Source organism: Lissotriton vulgaris, chromosome 2_2 (genome assembly GCF_964263255.1).
Source record: "Lissotriton vulgaris chromosome 2_2, aLisVul1.2, whole genome shotgun sequence".
Classification (NCBI taxonomy): domain Eukaryota; kingdom Metazoa; phylum Chordata; class Amphibia; order Caudata; family Salamandridae; genus Lissotriton; species Lissotriton vulgaris.
In genome coordinates, this window is record NC_141688.1 from 333,394,269 (window position 1) to 333,421,881 (window position 27,613).

General features: G+C 45.0%; 1 protein-coding gene across 2 annotated transcripts in view; it reads left to right on the plus strand.

Annotated features, from left to right (window-relative positions):
- The window catches only part of LOC147729424 (uncharacterized), a 66,906-nt gene extending 47,004 nt beyond the window's left edge, over window positions 1-19,902 (plus strand). The window contains exon 2 of one of the 2 annotated variants that reach the window (XM_086959775.1): window positions 15,880-19,902. In XM_086959775.1, coding sequence (XP_086815901.1) covers window positions 16,814-17,965 — 1,152 coding nt within the window. In that variant the 5' untranslated portion in view covers window positions 15,880-16,813 and the 3' untranslated portion in view covers window positions 17,966-19,902. Of the gene's footprint in view, window positions 1-15,773 lie in introns of both variants that reach the window. The other variant, XM_086959776.1, reaches the window with a different exon arrangement.
- The last annotated feature ends 7,711 nt before the right edge of the window (window positions 19,903-27,613 follow it).

Here is a 27,613-nt window from a genome sequence, read left to right on the forward strand (position 1 = left end):
GGGATTAACACGGATGGATTTTGAGCGGTTAGAGGGGTTGGGGGAATGAGTGCGAAGCAGGTGGGGGTTAGTGCGAACAGGGATTAACACAGATGGATTCTGAGAGGCTAGAGGGGTTGGGGAGTGAGTGCGAAGCAGGTGGGGGTTAGTGCGAACAGGGATTAACACGGATGGATTCTGAGAGGTTAGAGGAGTTGGGGGAGTGAGTGCGAAGCAGGTGGGGGTTAGTGCGGACAGGGATTAACACGGATGGATTCTGAGAGGTTAGAGGGGTTGGGGAATGAGTGCGAAGCAGGTGGGGGTTAGTGCGAACAGGGATTAATTCGGATGGATTCTGAGAGGCTAGAGGGGTTGGGGAGTGAGTGCGAAGCAGGTGGGGGTAAGTGCGAACAGGGATTAACACGGATGGATTTTGAGCGGTTAGAGGGGTTGGGGGAGTGAGTGCGAAGCAGGTGGGCGTTAGTGAGAACAGGGATTAACACCGATGGATTCTGAGAGGCTAGAGGAGTTGGGGAGTGAGTGCGAAGCAGGTGGGGGTTAGTGCGAATAGGGATTAACACGGATGGATTCTGAGAGGTTAGAGGAGTTGGAGGAGTGAGTGCGAAGCAGGTGGGGGTTAGTGCGAACAGGGATTAACACGGATGGATTCTGAAAGGTTAGAGGGGTTGGGGAGTGAGTGCGAAGCAGGTGGGGGTTAGTGTGAACAGGGATTAACACGGATGGATTCTGAGAGGTTAGAGGGGTTGGGGAGTGAGTGCGAAGCAGGTGGGGGTTAGTGCGAACAGAGATTAACACGGATGGATTCTGAGAGGTTAGAGGGGTTGGGGGAGTGAGTGCGAAGCAGGTGGGGGTTAGTGCGAACAGGGATTAACAAGGATGGATTCTGAGAGGTTAGAGAGGTTGGGGGAGTGAATGCGAAGCAGGTGGGGGTTAGTGCTAACAGGGATTAACACGGATGGATTCTGAGAGGTTAGAGGGGATGGGGGAGTGAGTGCGAAGCAGGTGGGGGTTAGTGCGAACAGGGATTAACACGGATTGATTCTGAGAGGTTAGAGGGGTTGGGGGAGTGAGTGCGAAGCAGGTGGGGGTTAGTGCGAACAGGGATTAACACGGATGGATTCTGAGAGGCTAGAGGGGTTGGGGAGTGAGTGCGAAGCAGGTGGGGATTAGTGCAAACAGGGATTAACAATGATGGATTCTGAGAGGTTAGAGGGGTTGGGGGAGTGAGTGAGAAGCAGGTGGGGGTTGGTGCGAACCGGGATTAACACGGATGGATTCTGAGAGGTTAGAGGGGTTGGGGGAGTGAGTACAAAGCAGGTGGGGGTTAGTGCGAACAGGGATTAACACGGATGGATTCTGAGAGGTTAGAGGGGTTGGGGAGTGAGTGCGAAGCAGGTGGGGGTTAGTGCGAACAGGGATTAACACGGATGGATTCTGAGAGGCTAGAGGGGTTGGGGAGTGAGTGCGAAGCAGGTGGGGGTTAGTGCAAACAGGGATTAACACGGATGGATTTTGAGCGGTTAGTGGGGTTGGGGGAATTAGTGCGAAGCAGGTGGGTGTTAGTGCGAACACGGATTAACACAGATGGATTCTGAGAGGCTAGAGGGGTTGGGGAGTGAGTGCGAAGCAGGTGGGGGTTAGTGCGAACAGGGATTAACACGGATGGATTCTGAGAGGTTAGAGGAGTTGGGGGAGTGAGTGCGAAGCAGGTGGGGGTTAGTGCGGACAGGGATTAACACGGATGGATTCTGAGAGGTTAGAGGGGTTGGGGAGTGAGTGCGAAGCAGGTGGGGGTTAGTGCGAACAGGGATTAATACCGATGGATTCTGAGAGGCTAGAGGGGTTGGGGAGTGAGTGCGAAGCAGGTGGGGGTAAGTGCGAACAGGGATTAACACGGATGGATTTTGAGCGGTTAGAGGGGTTGGGGAGTGAGTGCGAAGCAGGTGGGGGTTAGTGCGAACAGAGATTAACACGGATGGATTCTGAGAGGTTAGAGGGGTTGGGGGAGTGAGTGCGAAGCAGGTGGGGGTTAGTGCGAACAGGGATTAACAAGGATGGATTCTGAGAGGTTAGAGAGGTTGGGGGAGTGAATGCGAAGCAGGTGGGGGTTAGTGCTAACAGGGATTAACACGGATGGATTCTGAGAGGTTAGAGGGGATGGGGGAGTGAGTGCGAAGCAGGTGGGGGTTAGTGCGAACAGGGATTAACACGGATTGATTCTGAGAGGCTAGAGGGGTTGGGGGAGTGAGTGCGAAGCAGGTGGGGGTTAGTGCGAACAGGGATTAACACGGATGGATTCTGAGAGGCTAGAGGGGTTGGGGAGTGAGTGCGAAGCAGGTGGGGATTAGTGCGAACAGGGATTAACAATGATGGATTCTGAGAGGTTAGAGGGGTTGGGGGAGTGAGTGAGAAGCAGGTGGGGGTTAGTGCGAACAGGGATTAACACGGATGGATTCTGAGAGGTTAGAGGGGTTGAGGGAGTGAGTGCGAAGCAGGTGGGGGTTAGTGCGAACAGGGATTAACACGGATGGATTCTGAGAGGTTAGAGGGGTTGGGGGAGTGAGTGCGAAGCAGGTGGGGGTTAGTACGAACAGGGATTAACACAGATGGATTCTGAGAGGGTAGAGGGGTTGGGGGTGAGTGCGAAGCAGGTGGGGGTTAGTGCGAACAGGGATTAACACGGATGGATTCTGAGAGGTTAGAGGGGTTGGGGGAGTGAGTGCGAAGCAGGTGGGGGTTAGTGCGAACAGGGATTAACACGGATGGATTCTGAGAGGCTAGAGGGGTTGGGGAGTAAGTGCGAAGCAGGTGGGGATTAGTGCGAACAGGGATTAACAATGATGGATTCTGAGAGGTTAGAGGGGTTGGGGGAGTGAGTGCGAAGCAGGTGGGGGTTAGTGCGAACAGTGATTAACACGGATGAATTCTGAGAGGTTAGAGGGGTTGGGGGAGTGAGTGTGAAGCAGGTGGGGGTTAGTACGAACAGGGATTAACAATGATGGATTCTGAGAGGTTAGAGGGGTTGGGGGAGTGAGTGCGAAGCAGGTGGGGGTTAGTGCGAACAGGGATTAACACGGATGGATTCTGAGAGGTTAGAAGGGTTTGGGGAGTGAGTGCGAAGCAGGTGGGGGTTAGTACGAACAGGGATTAACACAGATGAATTCTGAGAGGGTAGAGGGGTTGGGGGAGTGAGTGCGAAGCAGGTGGGGGTTAGTGCGAACAGGGATTAACACGGATGGATTCTGAGAGGTTAGAGGGGTTGGGGAGTGAGTGCGAAGCAGGTGGGGGTTAGTGCGAACAGGGATTAACAAGGATGGATTCTGAGAGGTTAGAGGGGTTGGGGGAGTGAGTGCGAAGCAGGTGGGGGTTAGTGTGAACAGGGATTAACACAGATGGATTCCGAGAGGTTAGAGGGGTTGGGGAGTGAGTGCGAAGCAGGTGGGGGTTAGTGCGAACAGGGATTAACAAGGATGGATTCTGAGAGGTTAGAGGGGTTGGGGGAGTGAGTGCGAAGCAGGTGGGGGTTAGTGCGAACAGGGATTAACACGGATGAATTCTGAGAGGCTGGAGGGGTTGGGGGAGTGAGTGCGAAGCAGGTGGGGGTTAGTGCGAACAGGGATTAACGGATGGATTCTGAGAGGTTAGAGGGGTTGGGGGAGTGAGTGCGAAGCAGGTGGGAGTTAGTGCGAACAGGGATTAACACGGATGAATTCTGAGAGGCTAGAGGGGTTGGGGAGTGAGTGCGAAGCAGGTGGGGGTTAGAGCGAACAGGGATCAACACGGATGGATTCTGAGAGGTTAGAGGGGTTGGGGAGTGAGTGCGAAGCAGGTGGGGGTTAGTGCGAACAGGGATTAACACGGATGGATTCTGAAAGGTTAGAGGGGTTGGGGGAGTGAGTGCGAAGCAGGTGGGGGTTAGTGCGAACAGGGATTAACACGGATGGATTCTGAGAGGTTATAGGGGTTGGGGGAGTGAGTGCGAAGCAGGTGGGGGTTAGTGCGAACAGGGATTAACACGGATGGATTCTGAGAGGTTAGAGGGGTTGGGGGAGTGAGTGCGAAGCAGGTGGGGGTTAGTGCGAACAGGGATTAACACGGATGGATTCTGAGAGGTTAGAGGGTTGGGGGAGTGAGTGCGAAGCAGGTGGGGGTTAGTGCGAACAGGGATTAACACGGATGGATTCTGAGAGGTTAGAGGGGTTGGGGGAGTGAGTGCGAAGCAGGTGGGGGTTAGTACGAACAGGGATTAACACAGATGGATTCTGAGAGGTTAGAGGGGTTGGGGGAGTGAGTGCGAAGCAGGTGGGGGTTAGTACGAACAGGGATTAACACAGATGGATTCTGAGAGGGTAGAGTAGTTGGGGGAGTGAGTGCGAAGCAGGTGGGGGTTAGTGCGAACAGGGATTAACACAGATGGATTCTGAGAGGTTAGAGGGGTTAGGGGAGTGAGTGCGAAGCAGGTGGGGGTTAGTGCGAACAGGGATTAACACGGATGGATTCTGAGAAGTTAGAAGGGTTGGGGGAGTGAGTGCGAAGCAGGTGGGGGTTAGTGCGAACAGGGATTAACACCGATGGATTCTGAGAGGCTAGAGGGGTTGAGGAGTGAGTGCGAAGCAGGTGGGGGTTAGTGCGAACAGGGATTAACACGGATGGATTCTGAGAGGTTAGAGGGGTTGGGGAGTGAGTGCGAAGCAGGTGGGGGTTAGTGCGAACAGGGATTAACACGGATGGATTCTGAGAGGTTAGAGGGGTTGGGGGAGTGAGTGCGAAGCAGGTGGGGGTTAGTGCGAACAGGGATTAACACGGATGGATTCTGAGAGGTTAGAGGGGATGGGGAGTGAGTGCGAAGCAGGTAGGGGTTAGTGCGAACAGGGATTAACACGGATGGATTCTGAGAGGTTAGAGGGGTTGGGGAGTGAGTGCGAAGCAGGTGGGGGTTAGTGCGAACAGGGATTAACACGGATGGATTCTGAGAGGTTAGAGGGGTTGGGGGAGTGAGTGTTGTTCTGTTGACAGCACACCGTTGAAGAGGCCTCGAAGAAGGAGTAATTAGCCTAAGTCCCTCTGTTTCTTTCACATTTGCTTGTCCTGTAATGGCAGCAAGTTTATTCGGGTGGGTGTTTTGGATTTCTTTAAGTGTGTTATGTTTGATTATATCTGACCTTGTAAGCAACAGAGGCTTAGGGTACATTATATGTTTCATTGTTTGCAGAAGAATACACGCATTGGCTTCATCCCCATGGAAAAATACACAAAGTTTGTCCGATAAATGCTTCAAGACGTGTGAAAAATATGAAACCCCCAAATGACTGACAGGACATGTATTTATTATTTTACATGTTCCTCACCATTCAATAAAAAAAAATGACATCTATAATGTTCTGAAAGCTTTTGAATAAAGTTTGTTTTACAGTTTATTATAGGAATGTAACACTTCCAGCAGTGCGAAACAGGAAATCAAAATAGCGTCCTTAATAATTGCCAGTCATACTTTTCTAACACAGAGGGACTTCCTTACGTCGATGCGTCATAGAATTCAAATTCATCCAGCGAATGCCTCATAGCATTTTCTCTGTAGACTCCCTAGATGAATATTACCCAATCGTCCACTTGGTAGGCTAAACTCTGCATTTTAAACATTACTTTGCAGGTGTGTAACAGTGCGGGGAGGAAGCAAGGAGTGCGCTGGGACTCTGGGAGGGAAGCCCCACCGGAGGGAGGTAGAGGTTCCAATTTTCCCAAAGAAAGCACCACAGGAGGAGCGATCGTAGGAACCAGGCAGGTTATACCACCTAAATATCATCCTCCACCTAGAAACAATCCTTTAGTTGTTTACATGACCAAAGTTAGGCGCAAGGGCTATTAAAGAAGATAGGGAAGCTGTTCACAATAAAGCTATACACTGGCTGCATCACGTGAGGGGGGGGCTGTTCGATCATCAGAGAAGATACGGCCAAGGTGGAAAGAATGACCCTCCCCAGTTCTTTGACCGATTGTATTAAAATTGAGTTATACAATAGGGAAATTGCGGAGAATTTGCTGGCCCTTGAGTACCGGTCCTGCCCTCCTAAACAATCAAATATTCAAATTAGACACATGCCACTCTGGTCTCTTATTGGGGATCAGACCGACTCTGTGCTCAATAGTGTTGATTGACTAGCTAGTGACAGTGATATTGACCCGCCCCCCCTTTGCAGAAACACCTGCACCTGAGAGGCCAAAGACCTTGCCACCCATAGTGCAGTTGAACCCAGGTACCCGGGGTGTTGCATCCTACGAACAAGCCACCCGGGGCACCCCTCCTTGTGGAGAGTGGGACTGCTAAAGTAATCAAGCTCCTTTCCTGGAATATTGCAGGCCTTGCGAAAAAGATGGTTATCCCGGAATGGAATGGTTTTATCTCCAACTATGACGTTTGCATGTTCCAGGAAACATGGAGTAGGACCCCCTTATACAAGTCAGGGTACACTACCTTTTTTAGCCCAGCAATAAGCTCAGGTAAAGGCCGGCCAGCAGGTGGCCTCATCATTTGGGTTAATGTGGCACTGAATTGGTCCATCAAAATGAATGATCCTGGTTCAGTAGATATTCTACATTTAACAATTAAAGGGCCCCAGAATAATTTCAAGGCGGAGCTTTTTAATGTGTACGCCCGAGGAACGCCGGGGGCCCAAATATCGGGCACTATCTCGCTCCTAGACTCAGCCCTTGTAGGCATTCAGCCATGGTCTAAAGTGTTAGTGGGAGGAGACCTAAACTCTACTTTTGAGCCCCTGGGTGAGGATGATTTTTTTGGAACCAGCGAGGAAGATTCAAAATACTTTATACCTCTGTTGTCCCTGCCCCCAATAAAAAAGTGGTCACCAAGGGCGATCCAAATTAACGGCCTGACTACCGAGTTTAATCTTCGTGCTCTAAATGGAAGAACACCATCTGACCCTGAAGGGGCCAATACCTATAATAGAATTGACTGTCCATCCCGGATTGATTATCTATTGCTGGATATGCTTTCATGGGGGGACCTCGTGGATATGGAGATTAAGCAGTCACATGATAGTGACCATAATCCTTTATGTATGGAAATTAGATGGGGAGCCACCGGGGATGTTCCTAAAGCCCCATCTTTGTCATCAAGAGAAGTAGTCCCTTCTAACTGCAATCGGAGACTTAAATGGAATATGATTGTAACCCAAAAAGACACACTAAATCGTATTAAAGAAACGGTAATCCGAGGAAATATAGACCTTGACAGCCTTAATGCTTCCCGGACATTAAACAGAGCTCCCAGGCAAGTAATCTTTATAGAGAAATGGTGGAGAAGTTGGGGTTGTTTTTCCTCACAAATTTCTCAAAAAGTAAAAATAGCAAAAGCCTAAAGCAGGGGAACCTATGGTATACCCCCTTGTGCAGGACAAAGAGACGGGCAATATCCCTAGCACTACGGGCAAAAAATATGAAAGCAGTAAGAGAGGCTAGGAAGGACTACAACAATATCTTAAGGGTGGCAAAACGGGAATGGGAAGAAGACCATTGGCAACATTTAAAACTTGCAGCCCAAGCAAAAGATTCTTATAAGTTTTGGGAATTAACATCTCTAGTAGGAAAGGATCGGATCCCATTGTTAACCACATCACCGCTCAACAATGGCATGCCCACTTCTCAAACCTATATTGTGATGATGAGGTTCTGGAGTTGGACCCTGAGCCTATAGCTGTGCCCTATCAGGAATCTAGCTTGGGAAGCCTCCCTGACCCCTTCACCCCTAAAGAGGTCGAGCAAGCCATTAAAAACATGGCCCCAGGCAAGGCTGCCGGTCCGGATGGCCTGCCTGGTGACCTACTCTTACACGACCCAGAGACTTGAGCTGCATATATTTAAGTCTCCTGTTGAACCTAATTGCCCAGGGCCAGGATGTCCCAGAGTCATGGCAGACGGCTGAGGTGGTGACAATGTACAAGAAGGAGGATAGAGAGGACTCTGCCAACTACAGACCGAGTAGTTTAATCGACGTGGTGCAGAAGGTAGTTGGCAGGGTCATTGTCTCCAGAATGGGAGTATGGTTGGAAGAGGGTAGTGTTTTGTCACACTTTCAGGCGGGTTTTAGGCGGGGGGTGGGTACGATGGACCAGGTTTTCAGATTCTTTGTGGTTTTCTTGAAATCTGTGTCCATCGAGAGGGGTTCCCTTTTCCTGGCCATTATCGACCTGAAAACCGCATTTGACCACGTGCCCCGCAGCAAACTGTGGCAAGTGCTGCATGACATGGGTTTCCCGATCTACCTCCTTGAATTAATAAAGAGACTTCACAAGGGCAATTATGCCAGGATTAGATGGGGAGCCAGGGATACTTGACAGAGAGGGTGACTGTGAATAGAGGGGTGCGCCAGGGCTGTGTGATGGCGCCGACCCTGTTCTCCCTCTTTGTGAATGGGGTGGTGGACCATCTGAGGGAGGACCCGGCCGACGCCCCAGTCCTGGCGGGAGAAAAAAACACCAACCCTTCTCTTCGCAGAGGATACCCTCCTTATCTCAAAGACACCAATGGGCCTCCAGAAACTCCTGGACAAATTCAGCTTGTTTTGTACAGAGCGTGGCTTAACCATCAACACCTCCAAAACAAAGCTGATGGCACTATCCGTATCCCAAAAAGTAAAAAGGTTAAACATCTCACTTAATGGGGCGCCCCTGGAGGTTGTCGAGGCCTTCGACTATTTGGGAATAAGAATTAACAACAAAATGACTTGGAATTCCCATGTCTCGAAAATGCTCCTGAACCTCAAGAGAGTGGCAGGAGCTATTGCACGAGACCAGCGAGGCTCGACCAGCAGACCTATAGCCCCGGCCCTGGCAGTCTACGAAGGGAAGGCATTGGCTTCAGCAGTCTATGGATCCGAACTCTGGGGGTTCAAGAATACCCTGGAATTGGTCGAGGCAGAGAACAAGTTTCTTCGAGATTTGGCCTCGCTTCCAGTCTCAACACCTCTAAAACCACTTTTTCTTGAATTGGGCAGACGCTCAATCAAGGATATAGTTCGACTGCGTCCTTTGCTGTTTTGGGTGTGCCTGCGAACATCTACGGATCTAGTCCATTATGCTGCAGCATTTGACAAACTCATCAGCTTGGGCGGCTGTGCTAAGATCCGATGGCTGAGCAAGCTGAAAGAGATGGTCACGTGGATAGGATTGGGTGAGCTTTGGCTGACCCAGTCCTCACCAAAAAATGTTGTTAAACTGTATTGGGACTGGGTTCTGAAAGAGGAGCTAGAGGGACATAGGTGGGGACCTCTGACCGACCAATTTCTGAACAATAAGTCTGTCAGGAAGCTCGAACCATTTCTGGATTTCCTTCAATCACCTGGTGACAGAACACTTTTCTTAAAATTCAGGTATGGAAGCTTACCGTTAAATACATTCACTGAAAAGTGGAGACCCTCCCTGCCTGACCATACCTCATGCCCATGTTGCCCATGCCCCAAAGAGTCTTTAGCACATTTTTTATTCGCTTGTAGAGCATATAGGGGTGTAAGAAGACGGTGGCTTAGGCCAATTTGTAGGGAACTGGGCTTCAGACAGCACCTTAACGCCCTGCACATTCTTATAACAGATGTAACATCACTGGCTCTGGTGTGTGGGGTTGCAAAATATCTGGGAAGAGCCTGGCAGATAAGATCAAATCAGCTAAAGACGATCTCAAATGAGGGTGCTAAATGATATTTCAGGTTAACTGTGACTGATTATGCTACTACTCTATTTTAATGTTTCTATTGGTTCACCCAATTTTATTGTATATATGTTTTTAATGCACTTAAAACCTGTATATTGTTTTGTATGAATTTTAAGGGTGGTTGGTACTTGAAATTGGTTTTACTTTTATGATAAAAAAATTTTATCGAATAAAGTACTACAACAACAACATATTCTGGACAAATAAGTATCTAAGCTTAAACGTCAGTGTGTTAGCCATGTTTTATCTTCTTCTGGGAACGGGAAACGTAATGGTGTGGCCATTTTATGTGACAAATGTTTGAATATACAAGTGCTCACAAAAGACACTGGTGTGATGGGTAGATGGGTTGCTGTTTCTCTGTTGGTTAATAAAATCCCTGTGACTATCTTTAACCTTTATGCACCCACTTCCCCAGACAACTCTTTTTGACCCTGAATCCTTTCTACATTAATTACTTACAAGGATGCTTATTAGTAGGTGATGATTGTAACATGGTCTTTGATCCCATTATTGATCACGATTCAAAATCTAAATTAGTTCCTTCCTACATGCATTCTCAGTTTACATCTACTATTCAACAAAGGTCGCTAGTGGATGCTTGGAGACTCTGTAATTCCATGACTTTAGAATATACGTACTTCTCTCCTGTACATTCCTTTCAATTTCGTTTTTAGATTACTTCTTCCTCTCTTAATCACTTACCCAATACATTACTCATTCTAATATAGGCTCCATATTCATTTAGGATCATGCCCCTGTTACTTTGAATTTGGATCTTTTTCCACCTATTACAGATGCCAGAAGGTGGAGACTTAATTATTCCCATTGGATTCCAATTTTACTCAAAGATTTACATTTTTTGCCAATACCTTTTTCGTGCAAATGATATTCTAAAAATGTCTCCACAGAATAGATGGGATACCTTTAAAGCTACCTCTAGAGATTTCATTATTTCGCTTGTATCTCATAAAAAGAAAGCCTTGTTGAAATCAAAGAACTTACTTACAGGATGTATTAAACCATTGGAAAACACTTATTACCATACCAATCCTAAAACTTGTTTAGAGGAACTCGTTAAATCCAAATTTGCTTTTAATAAATTATCTACAGAAAATTAAAATTAATTTTTACTTCAAGCCTCTGCCAAATATTCTGGTGGTCAGAAAAAAGATGTTAAACTTTTAACAAACTACCTCAAAGTTAAACAAGCATTGGCATAGCCAAAAGGTCTCGCCTTTGGGGCCTAATAAGTGTTTAGGCAGAGCCATTGACTTTCCCAATGTGTTTAAGCTGTGCTGTAGAGAAGTGTGGCTGTTGTGCAGCATGCTGAAAAGTTGTAATAAAAAAGTGCCAGAAGCATTTTTGTTACCTTATATATGTCCAAGAAGGCATTTTGTCCAACAGAACAACCATATTAAAAAATGTATGTACAATACAATATTTCCTCATTTTTCTTTTGTTATTGCAATGCTGGCAACTTGCTTTTGCCTTTTGCAATGGTTGTTTGTTAAAGTTTTTTTGGAGGGGGCATAAACAATTGGAGGTGGAAGGTTGTGAACTAGTACCTGTATTATAAGACTAGCAGCTGCGAGATGCTAGGGGAGAATCAACAGATGGCAGATTCCGAAAGCAGGCTGAGGTGGTGTTGTGTGATGGTAGTGGTAGTGGTGGTGGTGGTGGTGACTGGTGCTGAGACGATGCTGAGGTGATGCTGAGTGATACTTAGGTCTTGCTGAGTGATGATGATGTGGTGGTGTACTATTGCAAAGGCGATGCTGAGTGATACTGATGTGCTGCTGAGTGATACTGATGTGCTGCTGAGTGATACTGATGTGCTGCTGAGTGATACTGATGTGCTGCTGATTGATACTGATGTGCTGCGGAGTGATACTGATGTGGTGCTGTGCTGGCACTGAGTGCTGCTGTGGTGGCCCTGAGTGCTGCTGTGGTGGCCCTGAGTGCTGCTGTGGTGGCCCTGAGTGCTGCTGTGGTGGCCCTGAGTGCTGCTGTGCTGGCCCTGAGTGATGCTGTGCTGGCCCTGAGTGATTCTGTGCTGGCCCTGATTGATGCTGTGCTGGCCCTGAGTGATGCCGTGCTGGCCCTGAGTGATGCTGTGCTGGCCCTGAGTGATGCTGTGCTGGCCCTGAGTGATGCTGTGCTGGCCCTGAGTGATGCTGTGGTGGCCCTGAGTGATGCTGTGCTGGCCCTGAGTGATGCTGTGGTGGCCCTGAGTGATGCTGTGGTGGCCCTGAGTGATGCTGTGGTGGCCCTGAGTGATGCTGTGGTGGCCCTGAGTGATGCTGTGGTGGTGCTGAGTGGTGCTGTGGTGGCGCTGACTGATGTTGTCTGGAAACAGAGTCGGGATTCTTCGGGAGTGAGTGGAGGAGCTGGGTGTTGTTGGCGTAGGATACGATGGTGAGCACATGCTGTTTGACGATGGCGGCAAGGGGGCCCATGTAGATGTTGAAGAGCGTGGGGCTGAGTGAAGGTCCCTAGGGTACTCCGAAGTTGATTTCCGTGGGTTAGGAGAGGAAGGGAGGGAGTTGGATCCTCTGGGTTCTGCCGGAACTGCTTACACTCACAGTACACACCAATCTCCTTACACTCACAACACACACTGCTATCCTTACACTCACAGTGCACATTACCTTCCTTACACTCTCAATAAATTCTTCTTTTCACGCACAATACATTCTTGTATCCCTACACTCACAATACACACCAATCTCCTTACAATCACACCACACACTGCTATCCTTACACTCACAATGCACACCGCTCTCCTTACACTCACAATAAATACTGCTCTCTATACACTCACAAACATTCTTATCTCCTTACACTCAGAATACACATCACTCTCCTTTCTTTCACCATACATACCAATCTCCTCACACTCGCAATACACATTGCTCTCTTTATACTCACAGTACTTAGATCCCCTTACACTTGCAGTACACACTCATCTCCTTGCACTCCAAATACACCCTGCTCGCCTTACACTAACAATACAAACTGCTCTCCTTACACTCACAATACACACTGCTTGTCTTACACTCGAAATGCACATTTCTCTCCTAACATTCACAGTATGCACTGCTCACCTTATACTAACAATATACACTGGTCTCCTTACAATAACAATACACCCAGCTCGTCATACACTCAAAATACACACTGCTCTCCTTACACTCACAATACACATTGACTTCCTTACACTCATAATATGCATTGACTTCCTTACACTCATAATACATGTTCACTGCTTACACTCACCACACAAACCACTCACCCAACACTGATAGCTTATGACACTGACCCTGCACCCATAATACACACTATTTATTCTGCAGTCAGATAATCACTGCACTTCTTGCACTTACAGTACACACTCCTCTCTCATTTGTGCCCACACACTTCTCAACCTGCACTCACACACCTCTCACCTTACATCCAACTGAGTTAAGAGTGAGGCCGACTGTTAGTGTGTCCCTGGTACTACCATGGAGGCTGCATGTCCCAAATCTTGGAAGAAGGCTTTTGGTTTTCAGTTTAAGCTGATTATAGACAATAAAATATTTGCTTTTTAGTAGAAAGCAGAATTCACTGGATTTTGCCTCTTTCTCATCATAGGTGTTCATGAAGGAAGGAGAAAGAGTGGCCACTCTGCATCCCATCTCATCTAAGTGTTGCTGTCCTTGCTCGGAGTGCAACCTCGGTTTTATTAGGACAGTAATGAAATTGTAAAGTATAAAACAGGGAAACGTCTGCATTCTTGTCTAAGAATGAAGAGAAACAAATTTATTGTAATAAACTTGTGGGATTGTCTGACATTTTCTTAATTGTAATATATACGGGCTGTATCCTTCAGTAGTGTGATCTAGTGGTTACATCATAAAGGTGACTGGTGTGCACAGCAGAGCCCTGAGTATAATGCGGCAACACCAGTCTGCAAACGATAGGGAGGGATAGCGCCAGGAAGCAGCCAAAACAAGGCTTGACATTTGGCAGTATCATGCGTACAAAACCCTTTCACCTCGTTTAATGGACACATATTGAGAGGTGCTCAATAACAATGCACTGCACAGAAAACAGAGGTAAAGTGCCTTGTGCCAGTGTCACAAATGCCTGGTAGGATCACAGTCCGTGCACTGCTTTAAACGAAACAAATCTCTATATCAAACAAGCAGCGCCTCTACTATGGATCGGTACTCTCAATTGTTTGTCCACAAGTTATTTACGCAAATATACACTATTTTATTTTATCTTGCATCTTTTTCATTCATTATACAACAATGCTAGACATCATCATTTTCACATCAATACTTCCTGGCATGAAGTAATAATGCCTAATTTTAATTTATAAGATCATATGAACACTAAGGGGGGGGCAGGACTCGATGAATTTCACTCCACAGAATTATGTGAAGTTACTTGAAAACTGTGCGGAGTTCTGCCTATAGTTGCAGAAAATGCATGTCCTGCCGCGATTTAATACTGGGTGGTGTGTTCTGTGCTGAAAAATCAGCGCAAACTGCACCACATCGTGCGTAACAGCGTGCGTCCATTCGAGTTGAAAATATACTCCAGAAGCAGCCGTCTAACCCCAAGCACTTTTGTGACTGCTCGTGTTGGAAAATCATGCCTGCAGGCTGCCTATCAAACAGAAATCATAATGGAGGATGCCAAATCTGGCTTGCGTTCACCAGCCCGCTGGCTGGAGCCGTGTGTTACTCCCATTGTCATTGCATTGCTCATATCGTAAATAAATGATCACACTGCAATTGGTGTAACTTGGTCGGAACTCTGTGTTAAAAAAGAAACGCAGAGTTGCAAATTCCGCCAATTCCGCGAGTGGATTAAAAAATTCCAGCTGGGTCTAATGAACACTTCCATTGTTATGGTTCGATTAAAAAATTATTAACTCGTGAAATAAAAGAGAGAGACTCTATCAACATTTTGTGATTTGTATCATGCTCAAGGAGAAATCTGACGTGTATTGAACTTTTATGACTACTGAGTTCTCCCCTGAATGAACAGGTTATTGTTCCTGAGCACAACACAAGAGATTAGTAAGTCCAAGAGAAAAGAGACTAAATCAAATTCTTTCCATATTTAAAGTTCATTCAGTCAATTCCTTTATTTCTCTTTCTTTTCTCTTCATAATCGTGAAGTTTCCATCAAATATTCAATCTTCATATAATGTTCATTGAAATCATACAGAATGTAGCCGGATAGCCAAGCCGACACGTGTTTCGTCACAGGAAACAATCACCCAATGACTTCATCAGGGCATAAGGATTCCTCTTGAGATATTACACCACATTCCAGGTATAACCTGTCTATGGTCCAGTATAATACAACACTAGATTGAATCAATTCTCCTCAAACCAATCGCGTTTCCATACGCCATGTGTAAGTCCAATATCTCCATATAGTTCAAATATCTCGTGTAATCCAAAGAAGAATATGTAGAAATTTCTAAGAGAGTACTCCCGTCATCTTCAATAAATCCAAAGTAGAGGCGAGAGTTCTCCCCATAATTGGAAACTGGTGATGCAGATTTTGTGACTACTTTTCTGGATGGACACCAGTTCATCAAGAGAAGTAAAGGGGCCACTCTCGATTTGTCTCTGGGGAATAAATGTTGTAGAATATTTTCAGTATTTTGCAAACCATGTTGTTCTGTTGGTATATATTAGAGTCAGGAAAAAAGGTCACTTACTGCTGTCATATTCTTCAGTTGGCTTTTTTTTAATCATGTTTGCACACTGAGGAAGGAGACTTATCAGTCAAAATATATTAATTAGCATCCTCATGTTAAGCGGAGAACGTTTTTTGGGTGACCGAGTCCGCAGCAAAAGCTGACTTTATATATTGAGAGAGAGAGAGAGATATCACGTGCTAAGAAACAGATTTGTTTATAATAACACAGACCACCTCATCTTTGACATGCACTACAGAGAGCACATCATATGGATATTTCACTACCTAGTTACATGTTTGTTTGCTTGAAAGATCTAATGTTTTAAAATCACATGCTTTAGAATTTATTTAAAGATATTGTCACATTGGCCTCATTTCATACTTCACACTGTAGACAGTCTAAATGATTTTAAATGTCTTTTTTTATCTCTTTTCACACAACTAAAGGTGGACACATGAAGAATAAAGAAATTAAAAAATGAAATATCTCCAATAAGTCTTCTAATAAATGTCTTCAGTGTTGGGAGCTAGAAGAATCCAGTAAGAAATGGAAATGCACACACGAACAGATACATCACTTTTGAGAAACATCAATGAAGCAGATCTCAGAATCTGAGCTGAGTGCACAGTGAATACAATGCATTGATCGCACCGACAAATGGAAAAAGTGGACCAAATCCAATATTGGTTCTGGAATGTGCACAGTAATTATAAATAAACTCTTGCCTTGATGTTGGAACATAGTAAATCCATTGTACGTCAGTCCACAGCAGCCAGAAAAAGAGTTCAAAGGTTAAGCCAATGCTAATGGTGAACCAGACAACTGAAAATTGAAAAAATGTTTAGTGACCATTTAGTGCTAATGTTAAATTTGTAAACTTGTGAGAAAAATACCATATCAATGCAGTAAACATAGAAATATCTTTCAAATTCGATTAAATGCGATGGCTCATTGGTGAAGAAATCCAGTCCAGTGTATACAGAAAGCCTTCCTTGGAGCATTCCTTGGAACCATGCTCTCAAATGTCCACCATCATACCTAAGCCAGGAACTGCAAACTGAAGGTTTGGAGTGCTCTAAAAACCCATGTCGTCTACACTGTCTGTTGATGTTGTTGGGTTCTAGTAGTACTTAATGTATGTTGCTTCTTTAATTTGCCCCTTTGTGCTTCGGTGTTATGAAAGTCAGTAAAGAAATATAAAAACTGGATATTCTAATGCCACAAGAAATTTCTTACATTTACAGTGTGAATTAATCACTTCAGTTAATTTTCACACTCAGGAACCCATCGGAAAACAATAGAAAATACATGTGCAGTGAATGTGGGATGAGTTTTAGTAACTCACATAGGAAATAAATCAAGCATAGTGAATGTGAGACGATGTTTAAACAATCATTGAACCCAAAGCGCATTTGTTTAGAGCAAACGAAAATAAAACTACACACATGCAGTGAATGTGGTATGACCTGTAATGGACCATCTCGTCTAAAGATTCATCAGCAAACTCACAGAGTAGAAAAAACACACACATGTAAGGACTGTGGGAAGCATTTCAGTCGCTCTTCAAGTCTTAAGGTCCATCAGCAGATACACTCAGGAATAAAACCACACACATGTTCTGAATGTGGTAAGAGTTTCAGTACCCCTTCAAAGGTTAAGGCCCATCAGAGGACACACACTGGGGAAAAACCATACACGTGCTGTGAATGTGGGAAGAGTTACACTACCTCAGCAATACTTGCCACCCATCAACTGAAACACACAGGTGAAATGCCATACAAGTGCAGTGAATGTGAGATGAGCTTTAATCGGTTAGCAAACCTAAAGAGGCATCAACAAATGCACACGGGATACAAACCACATATATGTAGTGAATGTGGGAAGAGCTTTTTTCAGTTACCACATCTAATACTTCATCAGCTAATACATACAGGAGAAAAACCACATGTGTGCATTGAATGTGGTAAAGGGTTTAATCAGTCATCCCACCTACATCGCCACTACCGAACACACATTGGAGAAAAGCCACATACCTGCAGTGAATGTGGCAAGAGTTTCACTCACTTATCTAGCCTTAGCGATCATCGGTGGTTGCATATTGGAGAAACGCAATACAAGTGTGAAGAATGTGGTATGGGTTTTAATCGGTTGGGAGGTCTACAGAGCCATAAGCGCACACATAGAGAAGAAAAACCATACACATGCAGTGAATGTGGTAGGAGTTTTAATAGGTCAGAACACTTACAGCGTCACCACTATATACACACTGGAGAAAGACCATACACATGTAGTGTATGTGGAAAGGGCTTTGCTCAGTTAACAAACCTTAAATGTCATAGTCGAGGACACACTGGAGAAAAACCATACACATGCACTGAATGTTGTATGAGGTTTAATCAGTTGATACACCTGCAGCGTCATTATCGAACACACACGGGAGAAAAACCATACAAATGCAATGAATGTGGAAAAAGCTTTATGCAATCATCAAACCTAAAGAAACATCAGCAAACACACAAGGCAAAACCATAAAAATATCATCAACCTTTAAAGGTCATTAGAAAACACACACACACAGGATAAAACCCACACTGTGCAGTGAATGTGAAAAGAGTTGCAGTGATTTATCAAGCCTTTGAATCCACCAGCACCCATACAGTAGAAAAACCTTAAATTTGCATTGATTGTGCCAGGGGTTTTAATCAATTAGTTTGCCTACTGCACCAGTAGTGAACACTCACTTTTAGAAAACGCATACACACAGTGAATGTGGGAAAATATTTACTCTGTCCGTACTTATAACATTCCATAAGCAATCCCACAAAGGTGAAAATATATTCATGTACGACATGTGGCATCCATTTTCGTGACTTAAAAGAGCTATGGAGTCATCAGAGAACACGTTAATATCATAAATGCAGTGAATGTAGAAAAGGTTATAATCAGTTCTCAAACCTAAAGATCTATCTGCAAATGCACAAGACAAACCTTATGTGCAGTGAATATAAGAAAAATGTCTTTATTCAGGTACTCAAAGCAGCCACCCCAGAAAATACAAGAGGAGGGAGAGTTGATTCAGTGAATATGAGAAACTTTTCAACAACCTGGTAATCATGGAAAGGCCATCAAACAAAACGTAAAGAGAGGAACTTGGGACCTTTATTAAATGTGAGAAACAAAGCCAACTTTAAATCTCAAAGTGATAACATGCAGTAAATGTGACAGGAGCAAAGAGCCATATCTCACACAGCAGAGAGGCTGCAAGACTCAGAAATTTGCACTGGATATGGGTTAAAGGAACCAAAGCCAAAAGTGGCAGCCCTAATTCTGGGAGCAAATATTATATAACCTGATGTTAGTCATGAAAAAGAATAGCTGACGTAATAACCACATGAAATCTATGCACCTGAGTTAAGGAGATTTGAAAGAGGTTTGTTGTCAATCAATCAATCATGAGTTTGTAAAGCGTGCTACTCACCAGTGAGGGTCTCAAGACGCAACTCACCCGTGAGGGTCTCAAGGCGCTGGGAGGGGGGTTGGTATTCTCATGTATATGCTAAAATAATCTCACTTAGAAAAGGCCCCACATTAAGAAGGGCTTTACAATCACATGAAATGTAAAAGAAGAGAGCTCTATAGAAAAGAACCATGAGCACGTGTAGTTCTATACCCTAATGTTTGTTTATTTTGGGTGTGAATAAATGGTCTGTTTTGTGTAGCTCGTCTTCAGCAGCTCACCTGCTAGCATTGCACTGTCTTGGTGAGGGTGTGGTACTTGAATGGCCTTATACAAAAGACTGAGGTTTTTAAATTCAAATATTTGCTTGACTAAGAACCAGTTGAGTGAAAGTAGAGTGTGTGATTTGTGCCTATCATGCAGGTCTTGTGATTTTTTTTCCCCCCTGTTTTTGGTTCTTGTCCTATTCCCTGGCCGGTTCATACATTGCATTTTCAATAATCCACGCCATTGATGACCACCATTGAAACAGCATACCTTTTTGCAACACGTGCAATTCCGCCAGTAGTGGGGCCTCCTTTAGTGATGTTGTTTTCACGTTAGGCTTCTCTGGAGTGATTCCCAGGTTGCTGGGCTTGTGGGAGGGAATCATGGTGTGCCCACACAGATGGCCTTCAGAAGGGCATCTGGTGAATCTTCTTGTCTCAACAGTAGCACCTCAGTCTTTTGATACTCAATGGAGCTAAAGCTATCTGTTTGGACACTCTGATTGCATTGTATGTTACACCCTTAAACCGTTAAAGTATTGATTTGGAAGTTATTCTATTCAAATGTGATTTGTTACATGTAGCCCAGAATAAGCCCTATCAAATGTGATTATTAATCAACCTTAATTTTTTTGTGCCTTGAACTTAAAGATTTGATTTAGTACTAGTTTTAAATGTTCAACCCACATCGGTTGTTAAGCAAATCCAAATAAATGTAATGGATTTAGTTCCGTTTAATAACTGTGCATGTTTAATTACTTTTATTTTCCTTTGCTCCCATGTGTTTTGTGGCCGATCATTGGGTGCTGTGAATGGAGAGTTTGGGGTGACATCCATCCCTTTGATAGTACAGAGGGGTTGCAGATACTTGTACGGCCCCCAGTGCAGATATAGCAGCAGCACAATCCTAAGCTGGGGTTTCCTCATTTCAATGGGGGAAATGAGGAAACGATTTGACCCTCTGCCTGTGCCTTATTATGCAGGTGCAGAGGTAAAGAGGCCATCAGGGTGTTTGTTAACCATGCGCTGCAAAGAGTTGTGCTAACTTTGTGCCACAGGGGGTTGGAGCTCAGTGTGCGCAAATTCTGAAGGAGCACCCTGAAAGGATGCAGGGAAAGGGAGAGAGAAGAGCTCCCGTATACTCTGCAGTTGTCCCTTCTGCAGGCGGGTACAGTCACTCACTGCACTTACCTGCTGGGAAATCTCTACCCCCTTTTGCATTGCGGGCCATATAGCCAGCTGTAAAGAGAAGACTGACCAGTGGGTCTGCCTTTCACTAATACGCTGCTCCAGAGCAAATGCCAGTTCCCAACTGTCCTGGGGCAGCACATTATCAATGGGCGCACTGTCCTGGTCTGTGCCCGGTACACCCAACTAAAGGTGCTGCACAGTGCAGACCAGGGCAGCACACTCTTTAAATAATAGGCCCCGTGGTGGTTGACAATTGTTTGGAAAATGGAGACAGCAGCACATTCTATTGTGTGCTGCAAAATTCAACCACCCCACGTTTTGATATGATCCCATCCTGTGGTGAGTTATTGAGACCAAAGAGAATTTGCTGTAGAAATTCAGGCTTATTATAAAGAAATTGACTTACTGGGGCATCACAATATTTCCTTGATTCAGCAATGGGTAAAGTTTCAAAGCATCACATGAGGTTACCAGTAAATAAACTAGACCAGCAATGAGGTTCCTACCTGGCTACAGGATTCAAAGTAAGTAAAGTATTGATGAAAAATGGGCGATTCTACATGAATATTCAAATTTGTAGAAGTCTATTATAGGGAGGTCAGATGTCACCTTCAGGCACCTGCCAATATGTAGTGGACGTTGAATGAAAGCGTTCTCTATCCCACTCCCTAGGACTCCTTATGCCACCACCAACCATTTAGAGGGCTTCTTTAGCTGACGAATGTGTTCCAGCTGAAATAAAGACTGTAAATGCGCTTGCTAACCCAAATGTAGAACCGAAAATTCTTTAGCAGCTTAATGTCCAAGAGCCGTTATTGGTGTGTATGTTTGTCCATGTAAACTGCTATACATTGGCACTACCATATGAAGATTAAAAACAAGTGGGGACTCTTATGCTTTGTGGGTATATTTAAACTAAGTCAATACCAGTGTTTGGACATAAGGGATAAACTGAATCAGTTAAAGCCAATGGCTGTCATAAATGTATGTATCAAATCTCAGGGTGCCCCACCAAGAAGGCTATATCGTTTTTTTGGCTTATGAATTATTTTTACGATATTAGAAATCATGCATGTGTAGTCACAATTCAACTTATAAGTTATATCTTGCTTAGATGCCAGGTTTTTATTTTTATCAGTTTGGATGTATAGATTTCGAAAAGGGAGAAATAGCCCTTAAGCATATGTGCATTCTGAATATATGTTTTGTGCAAAAACAAAACAAAATATTAATATTACATTACTGAGCAACAGAGTATTTACTGCTAAAGCAAGTGAGCAAATGATGCCAGGTCCTTTCCAAATTTCCCGAATATTATATATAGGCAGTCAGAATGGAATACGCATGACTGAGATAGAGGTGTTACCAGGTGGCAGGCTTTCTCATGCGAAGAGTGCAGAAAGACCTTGAAAAAGAGATAGAACATGAAAAAGAGCCTTCAGTATTAGTGAGCCAATGAATGCAAACTCGAATGAGAATGTAAATGAATCGCAGAAGTATCATTATGGCAAGTGTTATTTCAAATATTCTCATTTGCCAGACTAACGATACCCCTCCGCCAGGGCCAGATTCTGCTTCCATCGAGGCTAAACCCTTCATTGATCTAGTGCAGCTCATTAACACTATCCATGGTGGGATCCCTTTGCTCATGAACACTGAGTGTAGTGTTGGGAAGGTATGTACAACATTTCACTCCCCTATGGCACAGACATCACCTTTGGCAGGCCAGTCAAAATCCAGAGCCATTCTGCTGAGTGAAAGTTTTGATGAGTTTTGAATTGATCAGCTTTACGTGGGAGGATTAGGTTAGTGGAACTCTGTAATGGGGTGATTACAGATAAGGTTCAGTTATTGCATGCAAATAGTTTGGCTTGGACACAGAATTGAAGAACCGTCTGTGAGACATTGAGACCACTCTAAATGGTGACACCTAGCTATCTCATTTTGTCTTGTTGATGGGCTGGAGCCAGGCTCCAAACTCAGTAGACCTTAGATAGAGAGAACAGGGTTCTACTTGTGGAGAAAGTAGGTGAAGAGGCCCACAGTAGATGAGATGCTCAGATGAAGTTTGAGAATGAGCATGGTCGCAGGTAGAATGCTGGTATGGGGAATTTGGTAAGACTCAAGCTTCCGTAACATCGCCTCAATGGCCGTGCTCGCTTCTTGTCGTCCACAAGAGTTTTAGTGGTGAAAGAATGTCGCGCTTCAGAAACCGTTCGGTTGAGGATATGTGACAGCCCAACTTAGGCGTATCAACTTATCATGGTTGTTAATTTCACTTCAACTACAACTCCGGTCTGCACTCGTGTGTTCGTTTACTAGAACCTGATACTCACATAACATGCTGCCAATGATGACTTAATTGTCTAGCTAGCGTACGAGCTGGGTCATATTTGACCATTGTGATTGATACTTTGGACCGGAAGATTCTCATATGTTACATTAGTACCCTCATTTCTCACCGTTTCATTTCACAAATCGGACAAATTATTCTTTTCCATTTCGGTCTACTTTGCCTACATTTGGTGCCCATCTTACACTCCAGTTTGCCTTCTTTATGCCTTGAAAAAAGTCCTTGTGCAGGACGAAACACGTGTTGGTGATGTCTAATTTTGCTGGGAATACCTGTGTTTTGGAATTATAAGAATAAAGATTGAAGAATACAAATAACAAGTGGACTATATTTTGGAACTCTATATCTGAATAATTGCCCTCGAATGTTACCTTATCAAGTGTTCCTGTGCTTACTCTATAACTATTAGAGTCCTATCTATTAGGGGCCCTTTACTTTTGCCCTAACTGTCATAATTACTGGCCCACAGGAGTGCTGTCAAAAGCTTCTCAATTTTGTTTGGATTCATGTGACACACTTTTAGTGTGTACAAACGGCATCTTTAGGTGGTAGGTGCCCTGAGTTTCTATAGCACCCTATTGATTACTTTTTTTCTCATGATGTGTACTTAACTTAGAACAAACAATTGTTTTGCGTTGAGTGTGTGCGGACGTTTCCCTTTGGGAACACTACCACCCTTCCTCTTTTTGCTAATGGTGAAAGAATGTGTGATTAAATTAGAAGACTGGAAGTGGTGGAGCAAGGATGATCTGTATGTAGTTTCTCCTGTGCTGCACGTGCCGCAAGAAGTGAATAGACATTCTGAAAGTATTGCATGACTTCGATATTTAAATCTAGGTACCCTCAACTCCTTGTCTAAAGTGTAGTGTAGTTCCTATATTCCCAATAGGCTCTCATCATTGGAATAATATATACTGCAGCTTAGACGTAGGACTGTGGTCGACTAGGTCTCTGCCATATATATTAGACTTAATTGTGTGTGCCAGCTAGCTCAGAGGTCACTAGAAACTTTCTCGAAAGTACAAGAAGGGATTAGTCTCTGACAACCATATAACATGACAACTTTGTTTCCCCAGAATGAAACGTATCTCTAGAGTTGCGGAAACAATAGATGGCTATTTCACTCAGTCACTTGTGCGTGCTTCGTTTCACCAGAGTTGCTAAGAAATAGAGAGACGGGCGTTTTCAATAAAAGGATTTATTGAACAGTCTTATTTCTTAGGCATAAGAAATGCACTGCTACAATTTAAATGCTAGTTAAGATGTACAATGCATATAATACGAATAGTATTATAGAATAGTACTGTAAAAGCATGATATGGTTTCTAAGCCATAAACATATAATACATAAAATGCATAAAATACATACAGTGATAAAATAGTAGCTAAAAGTGCTTAACTGGTGCTTCTAAAATACGCCTACCCCGGTGTACCTAACCTAAGTCTAGTACGAGGGAGGAATAAGTGTGATGTAGCTTAAGTCTAGTAGTTTGCTGCCAAGAATCTGTTCCAAGAATTCTCTAAGGGTCTAATCAGCTCCGTACCTTGGTTTAGAATGATAGAGGTCTTGTATCTCTCTCTCAGGATTCGATCTCCCAGCGACCCGCAAGGGTAGCCTGGAAACACCAGAGCTGGATTTCTCGGCAAGAGAAAAGACCGCGTCGTCGCAGTGCGTCAGTCGGAGGGTCGGCTTCCTTCGGCACTTGCAGCAGCAGGGCGTCGGGCAAGTAGTTAGTCGATCTGCTCCTAAACCAAGGTGTGTTTGACTGGGCAAATGTAGGCATATTTATACTTTGAAGGTGCCGAGTTTGGAATGGAATGGAAGGAGATTTTTAAAGCGCATGGCTGCCCAAGAGCGTCCCAGCGCTGACAGAAAATCCAGGAAGTCAGGTCAGGCGGAAGCGAGAAGAAGGTCAAGGGAACAGCCACGTCTTCAAGGATTTACGGAAGGACAGAAGGTTGGGTTGGGCATGGAGGTCCAGTGGAAGAACATTCCACATCTTGGATGCCTGATAGGAAAACCGCCGGCCTCCGGAGCGTGCTTTCTTAATCCTGTGCATTTGAGTGAGGTGGACATTAGAGGATCGGAGGGTTCTGGACGTGATATAAGGAATCACGAGATCTTTAAGGATAGGCGGGGCGTTTCCATGGAGGATTTTATGAGTTAGGCACATGGCCTTAAACTGCACCCTTTGCTCCACAGGAAGCCAGTGGAGTTCTCTGATCGCCGGTTTGGCAGAGCAACGATTTTTTGTGCCCGTGAGAATCCGGGCGGCCGCATTTTGCACCACCTGCAGCCTGGCTATAACTTTTTTAGGTGAACCGAGATATAGGGCATTGCCGTAGTCCAGTCTAGACAGGATGAGGCCCTGTAGGAGTAGTTTTTTTGACTGGAAAGGAAGCAGGGGGAGGAGGGGAGCGGTCATATATAACCCCCCAGGGCAACAAGCTAGCTTAAGCGTCAAATTACTGAACCAACTGCTACCACTCTGTCTGAAAAACAAAAACTATATGGTAGTCGGGGATTTTAACATCCATTATGAAAAAGCGGACGCCCCTGGATCTTCCCAATTGAAATACGATATGGGAATTTTACAAAACTATTTTCTTGAGACAGCCACTACACCGGCGGATGATTCTCCCGTCTGTAAAGACGCCGCCCTATTAGAGGCCGGAATCCGGCAAACGCTAGACAAACTAGCCCCCATGCGGGAATCGAGGAAAAAATACGCAAACGAGAAATGGTACACCCCTCACCTCAAGAAACTTAAAAAGGAATGCCAAAAAAATGAACATCTTTGAAGACAGATGAAAGATAGTGAAGCGAGAGCAAACTATATTACCAAACGGAAACAATACATCTCGGCCATTAAAGATGAAAAAAAGGCGTACTTTACTCAACGCATTCATGAAAACAGCAACTCAGCAAAAGAACTGTTCAGAATAGTGAAGGAGCTTAGCAAACCATCCAGCACCTCACAAACCCTCACCCCCTCAACCGAGCGCATCAGCACTTTCTTTTCTGATAAAATTATAGAATATACTCCACCTTCACTCCCCTAAACACCCCTAGCAAGCCGGACAACCCTGGCGAGCAAAAAATGACATCAGAGAGACGCAACACACCTTGTCTAACTAGTTTTCAACTACTCTCTGAGGAGGAGGTATTAGCGCTACTGAGCACTGTCAAATCCGGATCCCCCTTGGACCCCTGCCCCCACTTCGTATTTTCCAAAATCGCACCCACGCTCTGCCCCCTTGTCACCCAACTCTTCAACAAGTCATTAACCACCGCTACCTTCCCGAGGCCTTGAAACACGCCTCCGTGACCCCCCTCTTGAAGAAAGCAGGATCCGACATTTCTAATCCAGAGAACTACAGACCTATCTCCCAGCTTCCCTATCTCTCGAAAGCCTTGGAGAAGTCGGTCAATATACAACTGACCCGGTATCTGGAAGATAACTCTCTCCTGGATCCATCTCAAACCGGCTTTAGAGCTAACAATAGCACCGAGGCAACGTTGCTGGCAGTGTCGGACAGTATCAGATGCTCCACTGATCAAGGGGGATCGGTGGCACTGATACTGCTTGACCTGTCAGCGGCGTTTGATACGGTTTCCCACGACTGCCTGCTAAACACACTCCTGAGTAAAGGAGTGCAATCAACAGCACTGAATTGGATTCGATCCTTCCTGAGCAATCGTACCCAGGCAGTGCATATGGGTCAGTTCCACTCAAAACCCAACACCATCGGCTGTGGGGTCCCCCAGGGGGCCTCATTAAGCCCCACTCTTTTCAATGTCTATATTTCATCACTGGCCGACATTGGAAGGAAGTGGGGCATTGGCATATGCTCTTATACTGATGATACACAGCTGATGGTGGCAATGGATGAAGGGCCTGAGACAACAAAGAAAAAGCTTCACGACTGTCTCTCTGAGATGGCCCAATGGATGCACAACCACTGCCTAAAATTAAACGCCGGCAAATCAGAGATTCTCTTGTTCGGGGGAGCTAAACTCATATGGGACGCCACATGGTGGCCACCCACACTAGGACTGGCCCCCACTCCAAAACAACACGTGTGAAACTTGGGGATCATCATGGACGACGCCCTGTCCATGAAGGACCACGTCAGTTCACTCTGGGGCAAGGGTTTTGCCATACTCAAACTTCTCTCAAAGATATTCCCCTGGATACCCCTGGTTTGCAGACGCTCAGTCACCCAAGCCCTACTGGTTAGCCGCCTGGACTATGGCAACGCATTATTCAAAGGGATGAACGAACAACTCTTCTCCCGCCTTCAGGTCTTGCCAAACTGGTCTGTAATAAAGGTAAGCGAGACTCGGCATCAGAATGCCTAAAGAAACTTCATTGGCTACCGATGCGCCAGAGAGCTGCCTTTAAACTACTAAGTCAAACGCACAGAGCTCTTCACAAAACTGGCCCCACAATTCTCCAAGGGAGGGTCGATTTCTACGTTCCCAACAGGAATCTACGATCAAATCAATCAGCTCTGGCCAAACCTAAACGTATTTACAAAGTCAGAACAGGTGGCCGCGCTTTTTCCTACCTGGCAGCCAGAAGATGGAATGACCTACCTTCTGACCTTAGACACACCACAAACTATCTTCAGTTTCGACAAAAACTGAAAACCCACCTTTTCCCTAAAACATAACCCTTCCCTAAAACATAACCCCCCAGAAATGCCTCAGTAGTCTCTCTTAGTTCATAGCGCCGTGATATCCTTGGGATGAGTGTCGCGCTTTATAAATACCGAAAATGAAATCTTGCGGATGGGACGTAGTAGGCCAAAGCATGTTCCAGCTGTTTTTCTGGCCTGGGTGTTAAGGGTTAGGTTATGATCCAACCAGATCCCCAGACTTTTGATGTCAGTTTTGGGGATTGGGGGGG